Source organism: Acomys minous (assembly GCF_964271855.1).
Source record: "Acomys minous genome assembly, chromosome: 8".
NCBI lineage: Eukaryota > Metazoa > Chordata > Mammalia > Rodentia > Muridae > Acomys > Acomys minous.
In genome coordinates this window covers 45,758,548-45,776,701 of record NC_140489.1, presented here as the reverse complement: position 1 = coordinate 45,776,701, position 18,154 = coordinate 45,758,548, and the positions used below count along the sequence as shown (strand labels likewise).

At 46.0% G+C, this 18,154-nt stretch overlaps 1 protein-coding gene across 2 annotated transcripts; it reads left to right on the top strand.

Moving 5' to 3' along the window:
* The first annotated feature begins 4,863 nt into the window (after positions 1–4,863).
* DACT1 (dishevelled binding antagonist of beta catenin 1) lies at positions 4,864–15,365 on the top strand. Of its 2 annotated transcripts, none has more exons than XM_084792145.1 (4): positions 4,864–5,440; positions 7,872–8,004; positions 8,843–8,998; positions 12,415–15,365. In XM_084792145.1, exons 1-4 carry the CDS (start codon positions 5,117–5,119, stop codon positions 14,220–14,222), a joined length of 2,421 nt encoding a protein of 806 aa, XP_084648271.1. In that variant the 5' UTR covers positions 4,864–5,116; the 3' UTR covers positions 14,223–15,365. The 2 variants fall into 2 exon arrangements, with proteins under 2 accessions (XP_084648271.1, XP_084648272.1); XM_084792146.1 differs by having other exon boundaries at positions 4,865–5,440; positions 12,523–15,365.
* Positions 15,366–18,154: the final 2,789 nt, after the last annotated feature.

Here is an 18,154-nt window from a genome sequence, read left to right as displayed (position 1 = left end):
GTTCTTAACTGCTGAACCATCTCTTCAGCCTCCTGGGTTGTGAACATTTGAAGTCCTCCCTACAACTATTCTAATTTCTACTTCTTTGTGACTGTTTTTTAACCTCTACATGTAAGAGCGAATATTTGACATTTGCCTTTCTAGGCCCAACTTATTAAACATAACCTCCATGCTCCCACAAACGACAAGATGCTATTTCTTTTTTATTTTATTTTCTTACTGTGTGCAGATACCACTCTTTCTTTACCCATTCATTTGTTCAAGGCCTTGGTTGACTCTGTATCTTGGCTTCTGTCAATAGTGTTGCAGTAAACACGAGACTGCAAATACCTCCTTGACAAAACACCTTCATTTTTTTTCCTGGGGGTTCCTATGCAGGAGTGGAATGTTATTTTTGAGGAATTTTCCGTGCTGTTTCCCACAGTAGCTCTACTAATTTAATATTCTCATCAATAGTGTTTCAGATTTCCCCCTTTCAAAAAAATTAATTAATTATTCCTGCAGGCCAGAGGAAGGCACCAGATCACATTATGGATGGTTGTGAGCCACCATTTGGTTGCTGGGAATTGAACTCAGGACATTTGGAAGAATAGGCAGTCTTCTTAACCTCTGAGCCATCTCCAGCCCCTCAGATTTCCTCCTTAAATATGCATTGCATCTTTATTTACTCGCCATTTAATCAACACTGCTTTAATCAACATTTTGCAGACTCAAAGCTCACGAAGCTGGAGACCATGCCTTGCTGGATCACCATTGCATCCTCGATGCTTGGTGTGGACTATGTACGCCATAACTAGCCGTTGGATAAGCGAAGAATTGTTTAAAGATGTGTAATCTGGAGCTGGAGAGATGGCTCCACCATCAAGAACACAGATACTCTTCCAGAGGACCCAGGTTCAAGTCCCAGCACACACATGGCAGTTCACAACCAGCTCTAACTCCAGTTCAAGGTGATCCAATGTCCTCCTTTGGCCTCTGCAGATACTGAGCACAGACATGCATGCAGGCAAAACACCCATACATACAAAATAAAAAATACATCTTTAAAAATGATTTTTAAAATTTTTATGTGTGTTGGTGTTTTGTCTGCATGTGTATATGTGAGAGGGTGTCGGACCTGGGATTACTGACAGTTGTCAGCTGCCATGTGTATGCTGGGAATATGAGCCTGGGTCCTCTTGGAAGAGCATTCAGGGCTCTGACCCACTAAGCCCCCAAATATATCTTACACACACACACACACACACACACACACACGTGATTAGCATGCTATGTAAGGCTTGGACATATGAATATTTTCAGAGCTCACTCTGAGCCTCTTTAACGGAAGCATGGGGGTGTGGAACCTCTCTAGCACTGAGCTAAAAGATAACCTTTCCTTCTAGGGATGAGAGGAGTTTGGTCATGTGGCCCAGAGGATGGAAGAGGTTGCTCCACAGTCTTTCAGACAACGCCAGCATTGTCAGGACGCTGCCCTCTGCCTGATCTTTCCCTAGCCCTCTCCGTCCTCAAAAGGTTTGCAGCGTGACCAGGGCCATGATGTTGCCCCGTTTTGCTACCAACCTTCCTTCTTGCTGATCTTTTATTTCAATGTCGGCTTTCTCTCCCCTATCTGCTCACTGACGTCTGATTGTGGGGGTCGGGCTATAATTAGGCTGTATATGAAGTTGAGTTCTCTGTGGCTCTTTTGGCGCTAGACTCAAATGGGCTTTGATGTCTGCCTGGAGCTTTGATCCCAGACCCTCAAACGGTGGTCATCACCCAATCTCAAAAGGACTGCACTTTACTTTCCCCCTCCTCTCTGGAGGCAGCTCTCCTCAATTGCATCATTTGTGTCTGGCCATAAAAGCTGCAAGGCATCATTTGTCGCTTTTCTTTCTCTATGGCAAATCATGCAACTGTTGCTCCTGACTGTGTCTGCCATAGACCATCCACTGCAGGATAAGGAATTTGCAGGACAACGCTCAGACTTTGGAGGGGTTGCTCTTAGGAACTGGTCTGTCCAAGGCTGTAGCCTCAGACTATGATGCAAGCAAGGGTCATTTCTGGCAGTGCTTAGAAAACCAGCTACACAGTTGCAGTGTGCTCAGCCCACACATTTTCTTGCTGGCACCCTTAGCTTATTCTCCAGATCCGCAGGGCAGCAGGTCCATTCTGTCTTTAATAATGTCACACTCTCTGGGGGTCTAGAGCAGCGTTCCTGAAAAGAATAAGCCTTTGGACCGAACTAGCACAGAACACCACTTGAAAGGAGCTAGCTAGATTGCACTGTTAGAGAAAGAAGCCCTGGTGACTGCTTAAAAGAAAGGGGGGGGGGGAATACCAAAACCACACAGAAAGTGAGGAGACCCTGTTTGTAAGGGGGAGGGGACTGTGCGTGATCACTGGCAACTGACGCCTTGTTACCTACAAATGAATATTTGGCTGTTAGGTTTAGAAGAGAACAGGGCCAACCAGGCCAGTCACACTTAATCTGATGACATTGGGGAATTTTCCTGGAAAAACAATTATAGCGTTGAGCTCCTTGCTTCAAACTTCATTTGACAGCCTGAGTTTGTTTTAATTGGCATTTGAAGGTCCAGTGTTTATTTACTAGTGTGTAATGGCTACCTTGGAAAGCATGGCCCTTTCCCTCCAGTTGTGACCATTTTATTGGTGGAACCCTTTGCATACATTAGTTTTAATATTTAAACTTGTTGGGAATACTTTTTCATGGAGATGAACAAGCTGCTATGACAAATGGTTTGCTTTGGACTAGCAAGCCAGCTTAAAGTGGCATTTGGTGGGGAGCAGGGTGTGTGTGTGTGTGTGTGTGTGTGTGTGTGTGTGTGTGTGTGTGTGTTGGGGGGTGGTAGGAAGGAAGGTGGAGAAGTTTGGAGGCACAGCGACTTATCTGGCAGCTGTAGGAAGATTTATTAGCAGTGTGTAAAAACACGTTTCAGCTTCCTCCCCCTTCAACTATATAAATATAGTTGTCAATGTGTGACACAACACAGGCCACAGTAATAGGGGTCCACCCAGCCAGAGGGAAGCTAATTCAGAGCTAGAAAGCAAGAAGTTTGTTTAGAAATGGGTAGAATTAAACAATGGCAGAGGACTTGGGGAGTGGCATTTGGCATGTAAGGCAAGACATTGTTCTTAGGTGTCTCCCTGAAATTAGGTAGCAAAATTAGTTTGTGTATTACCACAGTGTTTGGCTCACAGTAGGCATAACAGATGTGTGACCTGTAGACTTTGTAAGTGTGCAAACACCTGAATATGATTCCATTTGCATATCATGCTAATTATGAACCAAGGCTGCTGTCCCTTTTATGTCTGAGGGAGGTAGGGGTGGGTGGGGCAGAGGGTAAGGGGCTGTGAGTGGGTGGCAAAGGAGTGCTTGCTTTTGTTTGTGTCTTTTTGGTAAAGGTCAACTTAATTCTATTTGTCATAGAGATTAAGTGGGTACTATTAAGTTTAAAAGTATGCTAATAGAAAAACAATTTACAGCTAAGCTGCATTCTCTGGGGTCTCCTCTAGCAGTTATCAACAGTATGCTTCCAGGCTTTGTGCTGAGTGAGAACACTGATGCTGTGAGGGTTTTAAACAGTCCCTACCTTCAGGGAGCTTTTATGATGTAGCTGGAGAGAGGCTACACAAGGGACACCTAAGTACACAGATTGTGTGTGCCCACAAAAAGAGCCAGTCAATAGCATGTGCGAAGGGCACAAACATTCATGCAGCTAGCCAGCTCAGAGGGGACATGGATGGATTGATCTTGGAGGACACGACGGGTGGGATGGGGTGGCCGGGAACGAGAGAGAATTCCTTGCTGGGGCAAGCAGCTGGACAAAGGTGTAAAATTCTGAAATCATGACCCGAACTGTGCTCCCTCATATAACACTTTGTCTTAACTTCATCAAATTGTGACTTGCTAAATTCAATTTCTGAGGTGCCAAGGACACAAGGTCAAATCTCTCTGTTTCTCAGGTTTCCCCGCCTTTCCTGAAACTCAAGATGTAGACCAGACTGGGCGCGACTGTGGAGATCTGTCTGCCTCTGCATCCCAAGTGCTAGGACTAAAGGCATGCGCCACCCCCGCCTACCTGAGAGCGATAATCTTTAAGATTTACATGCTGGACCACCGTGTATATGTGTTCTGCGCCGTTTGTCACTCATTCTTTTAATGAGTGACATACTTGTCTAAGTATGTTAGGTCCATTTTACTATTGGGTAAACGGAGGCACAAAGAGAGGATACTTACCTACCTATTAGCGTATGAAACAGGCATCAGATTCAGACAATCTGATTTAGGAGACAGGGCTCTAGTGAACAGAAGCTAAGGAACAGTAAAAGCACAAACCCTAGGTGCTCATGCGACCCCTCATAAAGTCCAAGCTTTTATAGGAATTGATGGGACTGCTGGCCTTACGTCAGCATCCTTCTGCCTGATTTTAAATGCCTTCTAAAGCAAGGCTTCCACTGAAAAGCTAAAACAAACAAAAACAGAGTTTTAGAACAATGCCCTTGCTTTGTATTTTTTCAGTTACAAGATAGAGTTTAAGACAAAGGCAACCTCCAAGCCTAAACCCACAGAAATGGTGTTCTGAGTACCCAGCGGACTTTAACTTGGGTAGGCGAAACCCAAATCCAAGGGAGCGGACAGGGAGCGTGGATGCATGAGGAAGGGGTTAAGTTTCAGAAAGTTGTCCCGGGAGCCCGAAGCCACGGCGCCCCGCGGACCGGCCCTCGAGGCTGTCTGTAACAAGATGCTTGGCCCGCGCCCCGCCACGGCCTGCGGCGACGGAGCCGAGCCAATCGGCGCGGAGGGGGACCGCGGTGCTGTCAGTCCGAAAAGGGGGCGCGGAGCCGGGGCGGGACCAGGGCGGGGCGCAGGCGGCCGCGGCGCCTGACAGGAGCTGAGTGCTGCAAGCCGGCGGAGGCGGCCGGCGGGCGGGCGGGCGGGGTGGCGGCTGGCGGGTGGCGGGGCCGGGCGTGACGTAGCGTGGCCGGGGCGTTATCAGCTGCGGGGCGGCGGACTGGAGCGGCGCGGGATGCGAGTGCGGGCGGCATGAGCTCGCGGCCGGAACCTTAGCTTGTGTTACTGCTCCCGGGCTGGCCGGGCCTCGGGGCGGTCATGAAGCCGGACGCCGCTCGCGAGCCCGAGCCGCTGACCCCCGGCCGGGGCGCAGAGCCCGAGGGGCGCTGGCGGGAGAGGGGCGAGGCGGACTCGGAGCGGCAACGCACCCGCGAGCGCCAGGAGGCCACGCTGGCGGGGTTGGCGGAGCTGGGGTACCTGCGGCAACGCCAGGAGCTGCTGGTGCGCGGAGCGCTGCGCTGCTCCGGGTCGGTGGGGACCACCGCGCCACGCGCCGGGGAGCTGCGGGGGGATGCGGCGCAGCGCAGCCGCCTGGAGGAGAAGTTCCTGGAGGAGAACATCTTGCTGCTCAGGAGGCAGTTGGTAGGTAGTGGTCGGTGGCCCGGGCTAGAGGGTGGGTTGGTGGCCTCTGGCGGTGGGATCCCTGGCCACGACGTGACACCCCCCCTCTCCCGCCTCGATTTTCCATGACCCCTAGTGTCGCGGATGACCGCCGCGCGTGACTTCCACGCGTTCCTGGCGAATGTCTGCTTTGTGTCACCCGAGGAGCTGGCAACCTCGCGTGGATTGCGGTCAGGGGGGTGGCCGCTTTTCCATCCTCCATTTAGAATTCCTGGACTCCCTTGGTTCTAGCCTGAAAGTTAGGCATGTACTCTTCCACAGAGGTTTGCAACCCCCACTTAGAATGCCATTTCACCTTGTAGTCCCTCTAGTTACCTCGCACAAAAGCTTGGAAGGGGCTTGTGGCTTGCCCCACTGTCCAACCTAGAGTTTTACGGTGGCGAAGCTCCTGCTGGGAGCCATGCCCCTCCGGTGCTCTGTCCCCCTGCAAGTGTCTTTCGCCTGGGATGGTGCTTAGTTTTAAATAGAAGTCCTTTGTATAAGGCAGCTAAAACTAGCTGCAAATACTGGCAATTGGGCCGGAGAGCTTGCCCCCTCCTCTCGTATTTTATCCGGTCCGCCAGCCAGCTGTGCTTGGTGGTGGAGGTGGGAGAGCCTGCTCGCTGGGAGTATTTATCTTATTGGATTTCTGTCACTGCCTCAGTCGTACTGTGCAGTCTTCATTAGCAAAGCAGAAAAAGAACTTTGAGCCTTCATGTGTTGAGAACGGCTTTTTGATACCGCCTCAAAATAATGGCGGCAGCTTTGTTTCAGTGACCTCAGAATGTAGTTTTGGAAATAGCAGAAGGATTCGTATCCCACCATGTTTTATTAGACTACGTAAGCTAGACACTGGTCCTCTGAAAGCGATGCTGTGGGCTGCCATGCGTTTTCTTGTATTACTGTTTTCTAGATTATTTGTGTATTTGTTGAGCATCAAAGTGCTTTTACTTAATTCATTTTTTTTCCTGATGAAATTCAATTTTTAGCACACAAGCATATATGGCTTACGTCTCCAAGCTTTTAAAAGTCACAGGTCACAAGCAAGGACTAGATATTTCCTTGTATCTGTTTTGTAAGGATGTGTCCTGTGGTTTGTGCAATAGTTCTGTTCTGGCATTTTTACTGTTTCTTTGGTAATAGAACAGAATTTTATGTACATGGATTAAAGCCGTTTACACTCCAGCATTGTCTTGTACAGCGGCACCTTTTTTGTCTAAAGAAATCTCCAGATCATGAGTGGAGCGTTCCTATTGTCCGCTTCAGGGGAGCAAGGCAGTGTGTGTCAGGAGAATTCCACTCCAGTCAGTGTTTACGGTACTATTTTCATTTGTAGACTTGGCATCCTTGATTTGAACCAGATGCCTTTTGCGGTCTTTTGCTTTTTCAGCACTAGGAAGCGCTAGATGGCGGTGTGAGTTAGCACAACCAATCTGTCACCTCTGGAAACCCAAGCTGAGTTCAAGCCTTGATGGGCTCTCCCTGGAGGGTTTTGGATTCTGCCAGCTCACATTATACTTGGCGCTGGCTATTAGTATTAATTTCTTGCTTTCAAAGGCCCTAAGACTGATTAAGCCCCACTAAGCAACTAATAGAAAACAAAATTCTGTAGGCCATGACATTTGGCCAGAAAACCTCACCTAAGAAAGATTAGAGTGTAATGTAAGGAAATCTGTTACTCTGACTTCAAGAGTGTACTGTGAAGGATTCTCGTTACACAGGCTGCACATCAGATGGCACATCAGATGATTCAAAGTCTATACAGATTCCTTACCTTTATCTATAAAAGGTCACAGTCTGTATACATTAGTAAAAGCTAAATAAATAAGTAAATACAAATAAAATAAAAAGCAAAACCCCAAAAAACAACAAAACAACAACAACAACAAAAAACAAAACCCAAGACTTTTCCATTCCTAAAGTTCTGGGCGTTGAACATAGAGGCTAGTGCACACTAGCTAAGCTCTCTACCCCTGAGCTACAGCTCAGCCATATATATTTTTAAAAATTTATTTTTGGGTATTTGGTATATGCAAATGAGTGTGGTTGTGCAGCAAAGCGCCCCTGTGGAGGTTAGAGGGCAGCATGCAGGCGTTGGTTCTCTCCTTCCAGTGTGTGCTCAGGGAACTGAATTCAGATAGTCAGGCTTGCACAACATTGTTCCCCACCGAGTTGCTGCTGGCCCAATGTTATCCTTCTTAGTGAGCAGACTCTGTGTGACAAAAACTATGAGCCAGATTTAAAGATAGGCTATGCCTCGCATTCTTGAAGTTTTTATTTCTGATTATCCAGCAGCATTTTGATCTAAAAGGGCTTGACGACTGTTTGGATGAGTGGTTTGGATGGAAGGCTTTCTGGTTTGGTCATCGTGTGCCCATTATTTTTTCTCCCCCCCACCCCCCTTCCTAATCAGAATTGTTTGAGGAGAAGAGACGCTGGTTTGCTGAATCAGTTGCAGGAACTTGACAAGCAGATAAGTGACCTGAGACTGGATGTTGAGAAGACGTCTGAGGAGCGCCTGGAGGCAGACAGTCGGCCTAGCTCAGGTAAGGCGTGAGCGAGGGCTAGCTCAGGCTTCCCACTAGCTGATGACTATGGAGTTTGTTTCCAGTGTGAAAACAACGGAAAAGCAGCTCACCCTTCAGTTCCTCGAGGGGGAAATAAATTCAGTCCACAAAAGTTTCAGTAATAAGACTGAGCTGCTCAGTGTCTCGAGTTTAAAAAATACAAACTTCTATTCAGATGCCTGGAAGAGCCCACAGACCTCCTTTGAAACCTGAGAAAGTCAGATCTGGGCTAGAAAATTAGTCACACTTCAACTTCCTGAGATCACCGCAGTTTTTCATCCCTACTTCTTCTTTTAAGCCATTTGGCTCTTTATGTTCCTTTTTCTCTTAAAGTAACTTATCTACTTACCGTTTACTTCGGGCTTTTTGTTTTGTGTTTTGTTTTTTTTGTAGCCCAGGTTGACCTTGAATCCTCTCTTGTCTTCCTGCTTCAGGCTTCTGGGTGCTGGCACTATAGGCATGAGCCACCACACCCAGATAAACTAGTTCTTCCTTCTGAAACGTTTATACTAAAGTTGAGGGTCTGGCAGATGTGGTTTACTTTTTATACAACTTTAAAGGTGGCACAAAGAGGAGGACATAAGGAACTTTGAGCTGTACCCAGACTCCCATGGATTTTTGCCTTCTATAAGGAATATTTGAAATAAAACATACAACCAGGACTCTAAAATCCACAATGTGTGTGAACCCCTCTCCCTACAACCTGAAACAAAAAGCAGCTCTCCATTTCTTTGGCGCCTCGCCCTTTCGTCTTTTTGACATATATGTGTATTGCTGCTTAGTGTGGCCCTAATTCCAACCCTCTTTTTACTTGTAGGGTTTTATGAGCTGAGTGACGGGGCTTCGGGGTCCTTGTCTAACTCCTCTAACTCCGTGTTCAGCGAGTGTCTGTCCGGTTGCCATTCCAGCACCTGCTTTTGCAGCCCGTTAGAGTCAGCCTTGACTATCTCAGACGGTTGCCCCAAGTCTGCAGGTAAGGACTTTTTACCATTGACAGAAACTTTAATTGGAAGAGGTCAGAGATCTTTGGAGTTAGGTAGCTTCAGCTGCTTTCTTGATAGGACAACAGTTTGGTTACTGTGTGCATGCACTATACTTTGGTCTATATGAACATTTCGAGTAACCAACTCTTTGGGTGCCATTTGGCTTTTTATTATAGAATTAGAAAGACACGTCACTTTTAGAGGAATTATTCCCATATTTGAGACATTGAGCTCTGGTCTCATTCCTTTCTGATGCTGGTGATCGAATCCAGGGCCTGCACATACCACACACACACTATACCATCTATAGCTTCATTTTTTAAAATATATTTATTTATTATGTATACAGTGCTCTGTCTGCATGTACACCTGCAGGCCAGACAAAGTATCAGATCACATTGTGGATGGCTGTGAGCTACCATGTGGTTGCTGGGAATTGAACTCAGGACCTTTGGAGGGGCAGTCGGTGCCCTTAACCTCTGAGCCATCATCTCTCCAGCCCAGCTTCATTTTTTTTTACATTCTTTTTTTCGGTTTCTGGGGGTATCCCTTGTCATGCTACCCCTGAGCTATATGTCTGGCCCTTAAGTTTTGGAAAACTATCCTGGAACTCTCTTATTCTCTAGCGTATACATTAAGTTACATATGTCCATCAGCCAAGGACTGTTGACAGTACAGGGAGCAGTGGCCCATGCACATTTCTCAGAATACCCACACAATGAAATTCCCCATAGCCTGTGTGTTATAATCCTCCACGCAGGCTTCAGAGGTAACCATGGTATTGTTAGTGATGGAGGAACTAACAGATGCAGTTATGATGAGCTGCATACTTCATCTTCTCAGCAGTTTTTCAGGGTGTAGTTGTTAACCTTCAGGGTGCACTTATGTAGTAAGAAAAAAAAATGAGGGTCTGGAGAGATGGCTCGGCAGTTAAGAGCACTTCCTGCTCTTGTAGAGGTCCTGGGCTCAGGTCCCAGAATAACCATCTGTACCTCTTGTTCCAAGCGATCTGACCTCTCTTTTAACCTTTGCAGGCCCCTGCACACACGTGGTACATATACACTTAGGCACAGACTCTTAAAATTAAATATTAAAAAATGAGTCCAAATGGGGTTATTTAAATGACTTAAGGCTATATAGTTGGGTCACAACAGGATTCAAACTCAGGTCTAATTTATGTTTTCCCACCACTTCAAGGAAATTCAGAAATTGTTATATTCAACCATCTCATCTGATTTAAAATAAAAAATGTGGCCTATCGAGCCATCTATTGCCAGAAGCTCCTACTTCCTGAATAAGAGTTGTCCCTGAAAGTCCCAGCTCCTCCTTATTCCTATTATGTTTTGGTAACAGAACAGTAGAGAAAACATGAGGATAAGAGCTGCTGGAGGAGCAGGAATGAGATGCTGAGGTCTATGTTCTTCGTCTAAGTACAAGGCTGATATTTTGAGTCCGGGCAAAGCAAACATCACACTGAGCAGCTGAGGTTGCTAATCGGTCAAGCCTTTTGTACACTGTATTGTCGGCAGCAATCAACCATTTGGGAGAATATGGAACCCTGTCATCAATTATCTATCTAGTATCTGGGCCTCAAGTTCATTGTTAATTGCTCCCCATCCCTCTGCAGATCTGGTTTCAGAGGGTAACTTTCTAAACCCATTAACAGGCCCTTTGGACAGGTTTTCCATGAAGACAGACCCCTAGCTCTTCCTTATATAATGGAGACAGTTGGGCTGGGACTTGGAGGGCTGTTTTGTTCTGCTCTAAGTAGAGAAAGGAGATGAAGGACAACTCATAGGCAAATGTGACTTTCATGTAAAAAAAGTGGGGTTTTAAGGTGTGTGTTTTGTGATGGGGAATGATGCTTATTTTTGTCTCTCCTTCTTTTCTTCAAAGTCTTTTTCCTTTTTTTTTTTTTTTTTTTTTTTGTAACTTCAGACTCTCCTGCCCCATTTTCCTGCTGGGATTGTAGGTGTTTACCTGCAGGGTTTTCTACTGTTATCAAGTTTTTTTTGTTTTTTGTTTTTTTAATTAGAGGTTGAGTAGGTAAGGCATGGCATTTTCATTAAAAAAAAAAACTCTTTATAAATTATATCATCATGGAATCTAGATCATTTTTGTTTTTTCCTCTAAAGACTGCTAGTTACTGAAGGCCAGAAAGCTTTCTCTTAAACAGGTAACACGGTTTGATACATCACAGGTCAATATTTAAATGGATTTAATAGAGGAAAACTAATTGAAGGTTATATAAAGACTTATTTTCCCCAGTAGGAACCAACATTTAATTAAGAGCTTTGTTTCATTGTATTTTGATATGTGCATTTCTGAAATGTAAGGAGCCTCTTCTTTATGAGTATGAGTGTGCCTGTATGTATGTTAAGAAGGTGCACCACAGGTACACAGAGGGCAGAGAGGGCATCCAATCGTCTCTGAGCTGTCAGAGGGCTGCTAGTAGCCATGTGGACGCTGAGAACTGGATCTAGGTCCTCTGAAAGAGCAGCAAGTGCTCATAACTGCTGAGCTTGTCTCCAGCCCTAAGAAACTTGTCCTTTAAAAGTGCTCAGCTTTTAAAAATCTTACCCAGAGTTCCTTATCCTATTAAAAACGTTGTTTTTAGTGTCGCTACTGAAGATACACTGAATGTCAAATTTAGTGGCTCCCAACTGCCTTTAACTCCAGCTCTAGAGGATCTGATGTCCTGCTGTCACCTCTGGGCACCTTCCCTAGCACACACAAAATAAAAAGTAAAAATACTCCTTAGAAAAGATTTGATCTGTTTTGTTGACTCCCCCATGCCCCAAAGGCCAGTTATGTTTAACTAGATGCCACTAGGAAATGAGCTTTAAAAAATAAGAGAAAGCCCACAGCAAGTGTAGTTAATCAGAAGTATTTAAAAAGAAACAAGAGAAGGGAGAGTGGACTCAAAAAAGAAATTACCCTCCCCACTCCAATGTTTTAAGGTGCGGTTGCTGGAAACAGAAGAAAGTAAACATCGCTTTTCACTCATCACACTGGAAGGGCACTCTTAGGATTCGGTGTGCTTCACTTCAGAGTTTCTTTGCTTCTTTCTGTATCTTAAATTACACTGACTTGCATCATGGTTTTCTCTAAGCTTCACAGTGTTTCTTTACATTATTCAGTAGTTCCAACGCATTATGTATGGCTAATTTTTGTTGTTGTTGTTGTTAAAGACACGATACATCAAACTTTGTCAAAAATTCTTGAATATTTTTTGCCTTCATGTCAGTAATCTGTGAAATTCGGGTAAGCATTTAGAGGAGCTGTTGTGGAGAATTTCTCAATTTTTGGTATGCTCTCTCTACTAAGCTTCTTTTAGTAAACTTTGGCCAAAGCCAAGTTGACTCTATCAACCGGTTCCTTCAGTGTACCTTTACATGTTTTTCAGATCTCATAGGATGGTTGGAATGTAAAGGCGGCCACTTTGAAGACCAGGCCTCAGGGGCAAGTTGCAGTTCCCCCTCCACACAATTTAATTCCCTTGATGTCATTGCAGATGTGAATCCTAAATACCAGTGTGATCTTGTGTCTAAAAACGGGAATGACGTATATCGCTATCCCAGTCCGCTTCATGCTGTCGCTGTGCAGAGCCCAATGTTTCTCCTTTGTCTGACGGGCAACTCTCTGAGGGAAGAGGAAGGGCTTGGGAACCATGCCGCCGACATTTGCCTTGGATCTGAACTGAATGCCACCAAAACAGAAACTTCCCTGCCATCCCCGAGCAGTTTGTGGTCAGCCTCTCACCCTTCATCCAGTAAGAAAATGGACGGCTACATTCTGAGCCTGGTCCAGAAGAAAACACACCCTGTAAGGACCAATAAACCTAGAACCAGTGTGAACGCTGATCCTACCAAGGTGCTTTTGAGGAATGGAAGTGTGTGTGTCAGGGCCCCTGGAGGTGTCCCCCAGGGCACTGGTGTGACCCTTAAGAATACGAAACAGATGTGTTTGCCCACTGGGGGAATACCTTCTTTGGAAAACGGGCCGTTCTCCCCACCTAAGCAGAAGGCAAAAGACTCAAAGACGGAGCAGTTAGAAAGCAGGAGGCTGGCTCTGGCGGAGGGCTGTTCCGCAGGCGCTGCCGTGGAACCCCAAAACAAGCATCTGTCCAAACCCGCCAAGGCAGCATCTCAAGAGCTTGCAAGGTGTCCGGCAGGGCTCGGGGAATCCATGAAGGACAGCAACCAAGGCTCGGCTGGTTCTCCTAAAGCAAGTCCCGGCAGAAGCCCTGGTGCCCTGGCGGAGGGCAAAGTCCCCCTGCAGCCCCAGAAAAAGATGCCACCGAAGAGCAGCCCACAGGCCTTGGACTTCAAAAGCGAGGGCTCCTCTCAAAGCCTGGAGGAAGGGCATCTGGTGAAAGCTCAGTTCATCCCAGCGCAGCAGCAGGCAGGCGCCAGGCCGCATCGTGCACACAGGAACCCGGGCATCGCAAGGAGCGCCACCTTGAAGGTCCGAGGCCCGGCAGCCCCGGAGCACGGCCTGCCCACCGTCAGGGAGAAAACACGGGCTGCAAGCAAGAAGTGCCGTTTCCCCGACGACTCGGATACAAATAAGAAACTCAGGAAGGCCTCCTCCAAGGGCCGGCGAGGTCCGCCCGATTCAGGCTTTCCCGGCAGGACCCTAGGTGCCAGCGGCCATAGGGCGGGCAGCAGGGCGCACGCGCACGGACGGGAGCCGGTGGTGGCCAAACCTAAGCACAAGCGAACCGACTACCGCCGGTGGAAGTCGTCGGCAGAGGTCTCCTACGAGGAGGCCATGCGGCGGGCGCGCCGGGCCCGCCGGGAGCATGCGGCCGCCTACCCAGTGGCCATGGCACTGCCTTACCCGAGTCCCTACGCCTACGTGGCCAGCGACTCGGAGTACTCGGCCGAGTGCGAGTCGCTCTTCCACTCCACGGTGGTGGACACCAGCGAGGACGAGCAGAGCAACTACACCACCAACTGCTTCGGCGACAGCGAGTCCAGCGTGAGCGAGGGCGAGTTCGTGGGTGAGAGCACCACCACCAGCGACTCCGAGGAGAGCGGGGGTTTAATCTGGTCCCAGTTTGTCCAGACTCTTCCAATTCAAACGGTCACGGCCCCAGACCTTCACACCCGTCCCACAAAAACCTTTGTCAAAATTAAGGCTTCACACAACCTCAAGAAGAAGATCCTTCGCTTCCGGTCTGGCTCTTTGAAACTGATGACGACCGTTTGAGTAGTTCAAGTAGCAAGAGTCTTCCCCTCCCTCTAAGCCTCTGAAAAAAGAAGAAAAAGGTGGTGTCTTAATCTTTGCATCATACTTAAAAGGGATACTTTCCTTTTATTAAGCTAAACCCAAGATAAATTATGTCTCATCGTCATGTATGGACGCTAGTGCCTTTAATGGAAGGTGAAGGATGTATCGCTAGTTAGAAGTCAATATTAAGGTCTTAATGGTGGTGATAGTGAATGGATTTTGATTATCAGCTGTTTTGTTCGAGCGTCTGGCAAAGTACAGGTTTATGATGGTCAGGTTTTATTTGGATGAGACCTTTTGTTTCCAAGGTCAGTGGATGGAATTTTTAAGAGGTGAACTCGCTCCTTGATTCAAAGGGCTTTCCCGTTGATGGGGCATTACTTACAATTGTTTAGACTAGGTAGAAAAAAACGATCATCGCTTTTTGTAAATTTTTAAATATAGTCAACACTTCTCAGATCTCTCCCCATCCTATTTTCTCAGAAGTACGCTTTTTATTGGATTTATAACTTTGTAGAACAGACTGTAAATCTGGCGGTGGGAACCCGGATAGGGAGACTTTGATAGGACCTTTGCCACTTGTAGTGCCTCAGCCTTCGTTACAGTGACCCTTTCTCGGGCCGTGTATCCAGCAGTTGTCGATGCCTTTCTCTCCGCTCCTACCTTGTAGCCAATACAACTGTTTGTCCCTTAGAGGGCTTGTCTTTGGGATAAAATGTTGGTCCTTTGGTGCAAAGAAATTCACCCTTAATGGACGTGACTCCAAGCCCAGAACTGCTCACCAAGCACTGTGCCACCTAAACATTAGTGCATGCCAATCCCCATTGGACCACTGACTTATCTAGAAGGGCTTTTAGTTTTTAAAGTGTTTGGTAAACAGAATTGTGTAAAATAGAGTTTAAAATACCAACATATGCATGTTTTGTGCATGAGTAGTAGTTATTTGGAGTCCCGTTTTGATATTCCTGTTGTTGAATTACTGTATGATATAAACAGTATGTGTTTTTATATATATCATTGTGTAAATTTAATATAACACATTATATGCTGTACTAAATGATTTGTTTTATTGCTGTTAACTTTGTTATTTGTTATAAAAAAAAACCCAGATGTTTACACCTATAGCTCTTGTGCTGGCTCTTGGTGTTATTTTTGAGGTTTACACGAGACTTGTTCTAACAGTGGGATATTAGTTGCAATGATTAAGATAGGCTTGATTGTGCTCAGAGAGGAAGATGGATAGGCTAGCCTTTTCACCATTTTAATTAGGTTTATGGATCTTATGTGTGAGTATGTCGCCCGCATGTGTGGATGTGGAGCCTGTGTGTGGTTGGTGGTGCTGAGAAGAACGTAGTCCATCCCCTGAGCTGGGCTTGCACGTGGTTGTAAACTGCTCTGTGGGCACTGCAGACTGAACCAAGGTCCTCTGCAAGAGCAGTGAGTGCTCATAGGCAGCGAGCCATGCCTCCAGCCCCACAAAACCAGTTAGTTAAATGCTTAGCTAGGAAATATTTGTCTTTATTTTTCCTATTATTATTATTATTATTATTATTATTATTATTATTATTATTATTATATTTTTTTCTGAAACAGAGTCTCACTGTATCCCAGGCTGGCCTAAAATTCACTTTACTTAGCCCAGGCTGGCCTTGAATTCTCCTAGTCCTGCTTCATAAATCACCTCATTGAGCCCTGGAATTACAGATGTATACCACCATGCCCAATTTTAGATGACGTGGGGAAGAAACCACCCCCAAGCTTTTATTACATTTCTTAAACATATGGAAAGTTGAAAGGACAGTGCAGTAAACAGAGACGTAGTCAGCACCCAGCTGCAAGAGTTACAGCATTTTTGCCATGTTTGCTTTAACTCTGAGCATGAGGCCAGCTTGCTGCGTTTCTAAGCCAAAGCCATATGGCAATCCTGCCATCTCCCTGCTGCACACTGCTTCTTCATATATTAGGTAGGGTCTCATCCTGTAGCTCTGGCTGGCCTGGGGCTCCCTATGTAGAGTAGACTGGCCTTTTAACTCACAGAACTCCACCTGCCATTGCCTCCAGAGTTCTGGGGTCAATCATGAGCACCACCATGCCCAGTCCACTACATTATTTTAAAATGTATTTCAGGAGTGGCCTTTTATCTCTTAAAAATTCAAGGATGCATTCTTTAAGAGAAAGATTTTCTGGCATAATTGTTATAGCATTCTGCTTCATTCTGTCTACCTGTGGTGGCATTGCTTACCTGCCACAGGGGAGTGGCCCTGCCCAGGGCTATATAAAAGGACAAACTTTCCTCGTGGTTGTTCTCTCTCTCTTCTTACTCCTTTGTCTCTGTCTCTGTCTCTCTCTCTCTCTGGGGCACCCCCCCCTTACATTATATCTGCTTCCTGGTATCTCTTATTACCTTGGTTTCTTATTACCTTATATCTTATATCTTTAATCATAAAAATAATGATACCACGATCACACTTGAAATCAACAGGAACTTCCCAAATCTTTATATTAATGTCTGATGTGTGTGTGTGTGTATGTGTGAGTGTGAGTGTGTGTGCATGCGGCCATGCACACCCAGAGCAGGGAGGAAGTAGTCCTACTCCTGCTCGTCTCTGGACAAGATTGTTTGGGGATTTGGACATGTCTCCACCTCACTCTTGCTCCTGACTGACCGCCCCTGCCCATCCCACAGCTTTCTGGCCCCACAACTTGTATCTTTCATTTTGTGGATCTCTGTGACAGACTCCCACTTCTTTCTAATGCTGTGGTGGTTTGAATGAGATGTCCCTCACAGTCTCAGGCATTTGACTACTTGGTCCCCAGTTAGTGTCACTGTTTGGGTAGGTTTGGAAGGTGTGATCTTACAGTAGGATTAGCCACTGTCTTTGAGGTTTCAAAGGCTGTGTGCACCATCCCCAGTTTACTCTCTCTGCTTTCTGCTTGTGGTTTGAGATGTGTGCTCTCAGCTCGTCCAACCACCATGCCTGCCTGAATGCTGCCACACTTCCTCACTGCGACAATCGTGGTCCTGTCCCTCAGGAACTCTAAGCCCCAATAAGCACTTCTTTCTTTAAGTTGCCTTGTCATGGTGATGGTGTTTTATCACAGCAATAGAAAAGTAACTAAGACAAATGGATTTTCCAAACTTCCTTTTCTTCCTTCCTTCTTTTTTTTTTTTTTTTTTCTTCTCTTTTTCTTTTTTTGAGACAGGGTTTCTCTGTGTAGCCCTGGCTGTCCTGGAACTCACTCTGTATGTACATCAGGTTGGCCTTGAACTCAGAGATATGCCTTCCTTTGGGATTAAAGGCGTATGCTACCATCACCCAGTTCCAAACATTTTTCGGTGAAGAAAAAGGCATCAGATTTTATGAATTAATAGGGTTTACCTAGCTTAGAAAAAATGTGTTACTTAGACACAAAGTGCTGCTCAAGTGTTATTCCTTTCCACAGGATGCCTTTTGGTGGAGTTTGTTATTTTGTATTATGAGCTCATGTTTAGTGACCAAAGGCATTTTATGGGGTAAGGTTTTTGCCACACCAAGATTTTTTTTTAAGGTTAAGTTTCTCTGGGATATTTCCAGGCCAGACTACCCTAAATTAATGTATCTATTTTGGAGTTCTCCCACAACAGGGATAAATTCAAATCCTAAATCCATAGGAGGCTAGGCAGTGACTGTGTGCTCTCAGAATGATCTTTTCCCAAGGTAACTTTCTATTTTCATCTGGGACCAGCAAGAGTGATTTATTTTTATTTTCATCCATGTCTTTTCATTAAGAACACAGCCCTTTAGTGATCTTAGGAGTCTGGGGACACCTCGGTTCCAGATTCTGAATGACCATCAAAATCAAACCACTTGGCGTGGGAGAAGGTGGACAAGTGTGATCCTTAGAGCCCACATGAAAAAGCCAGGCATGGT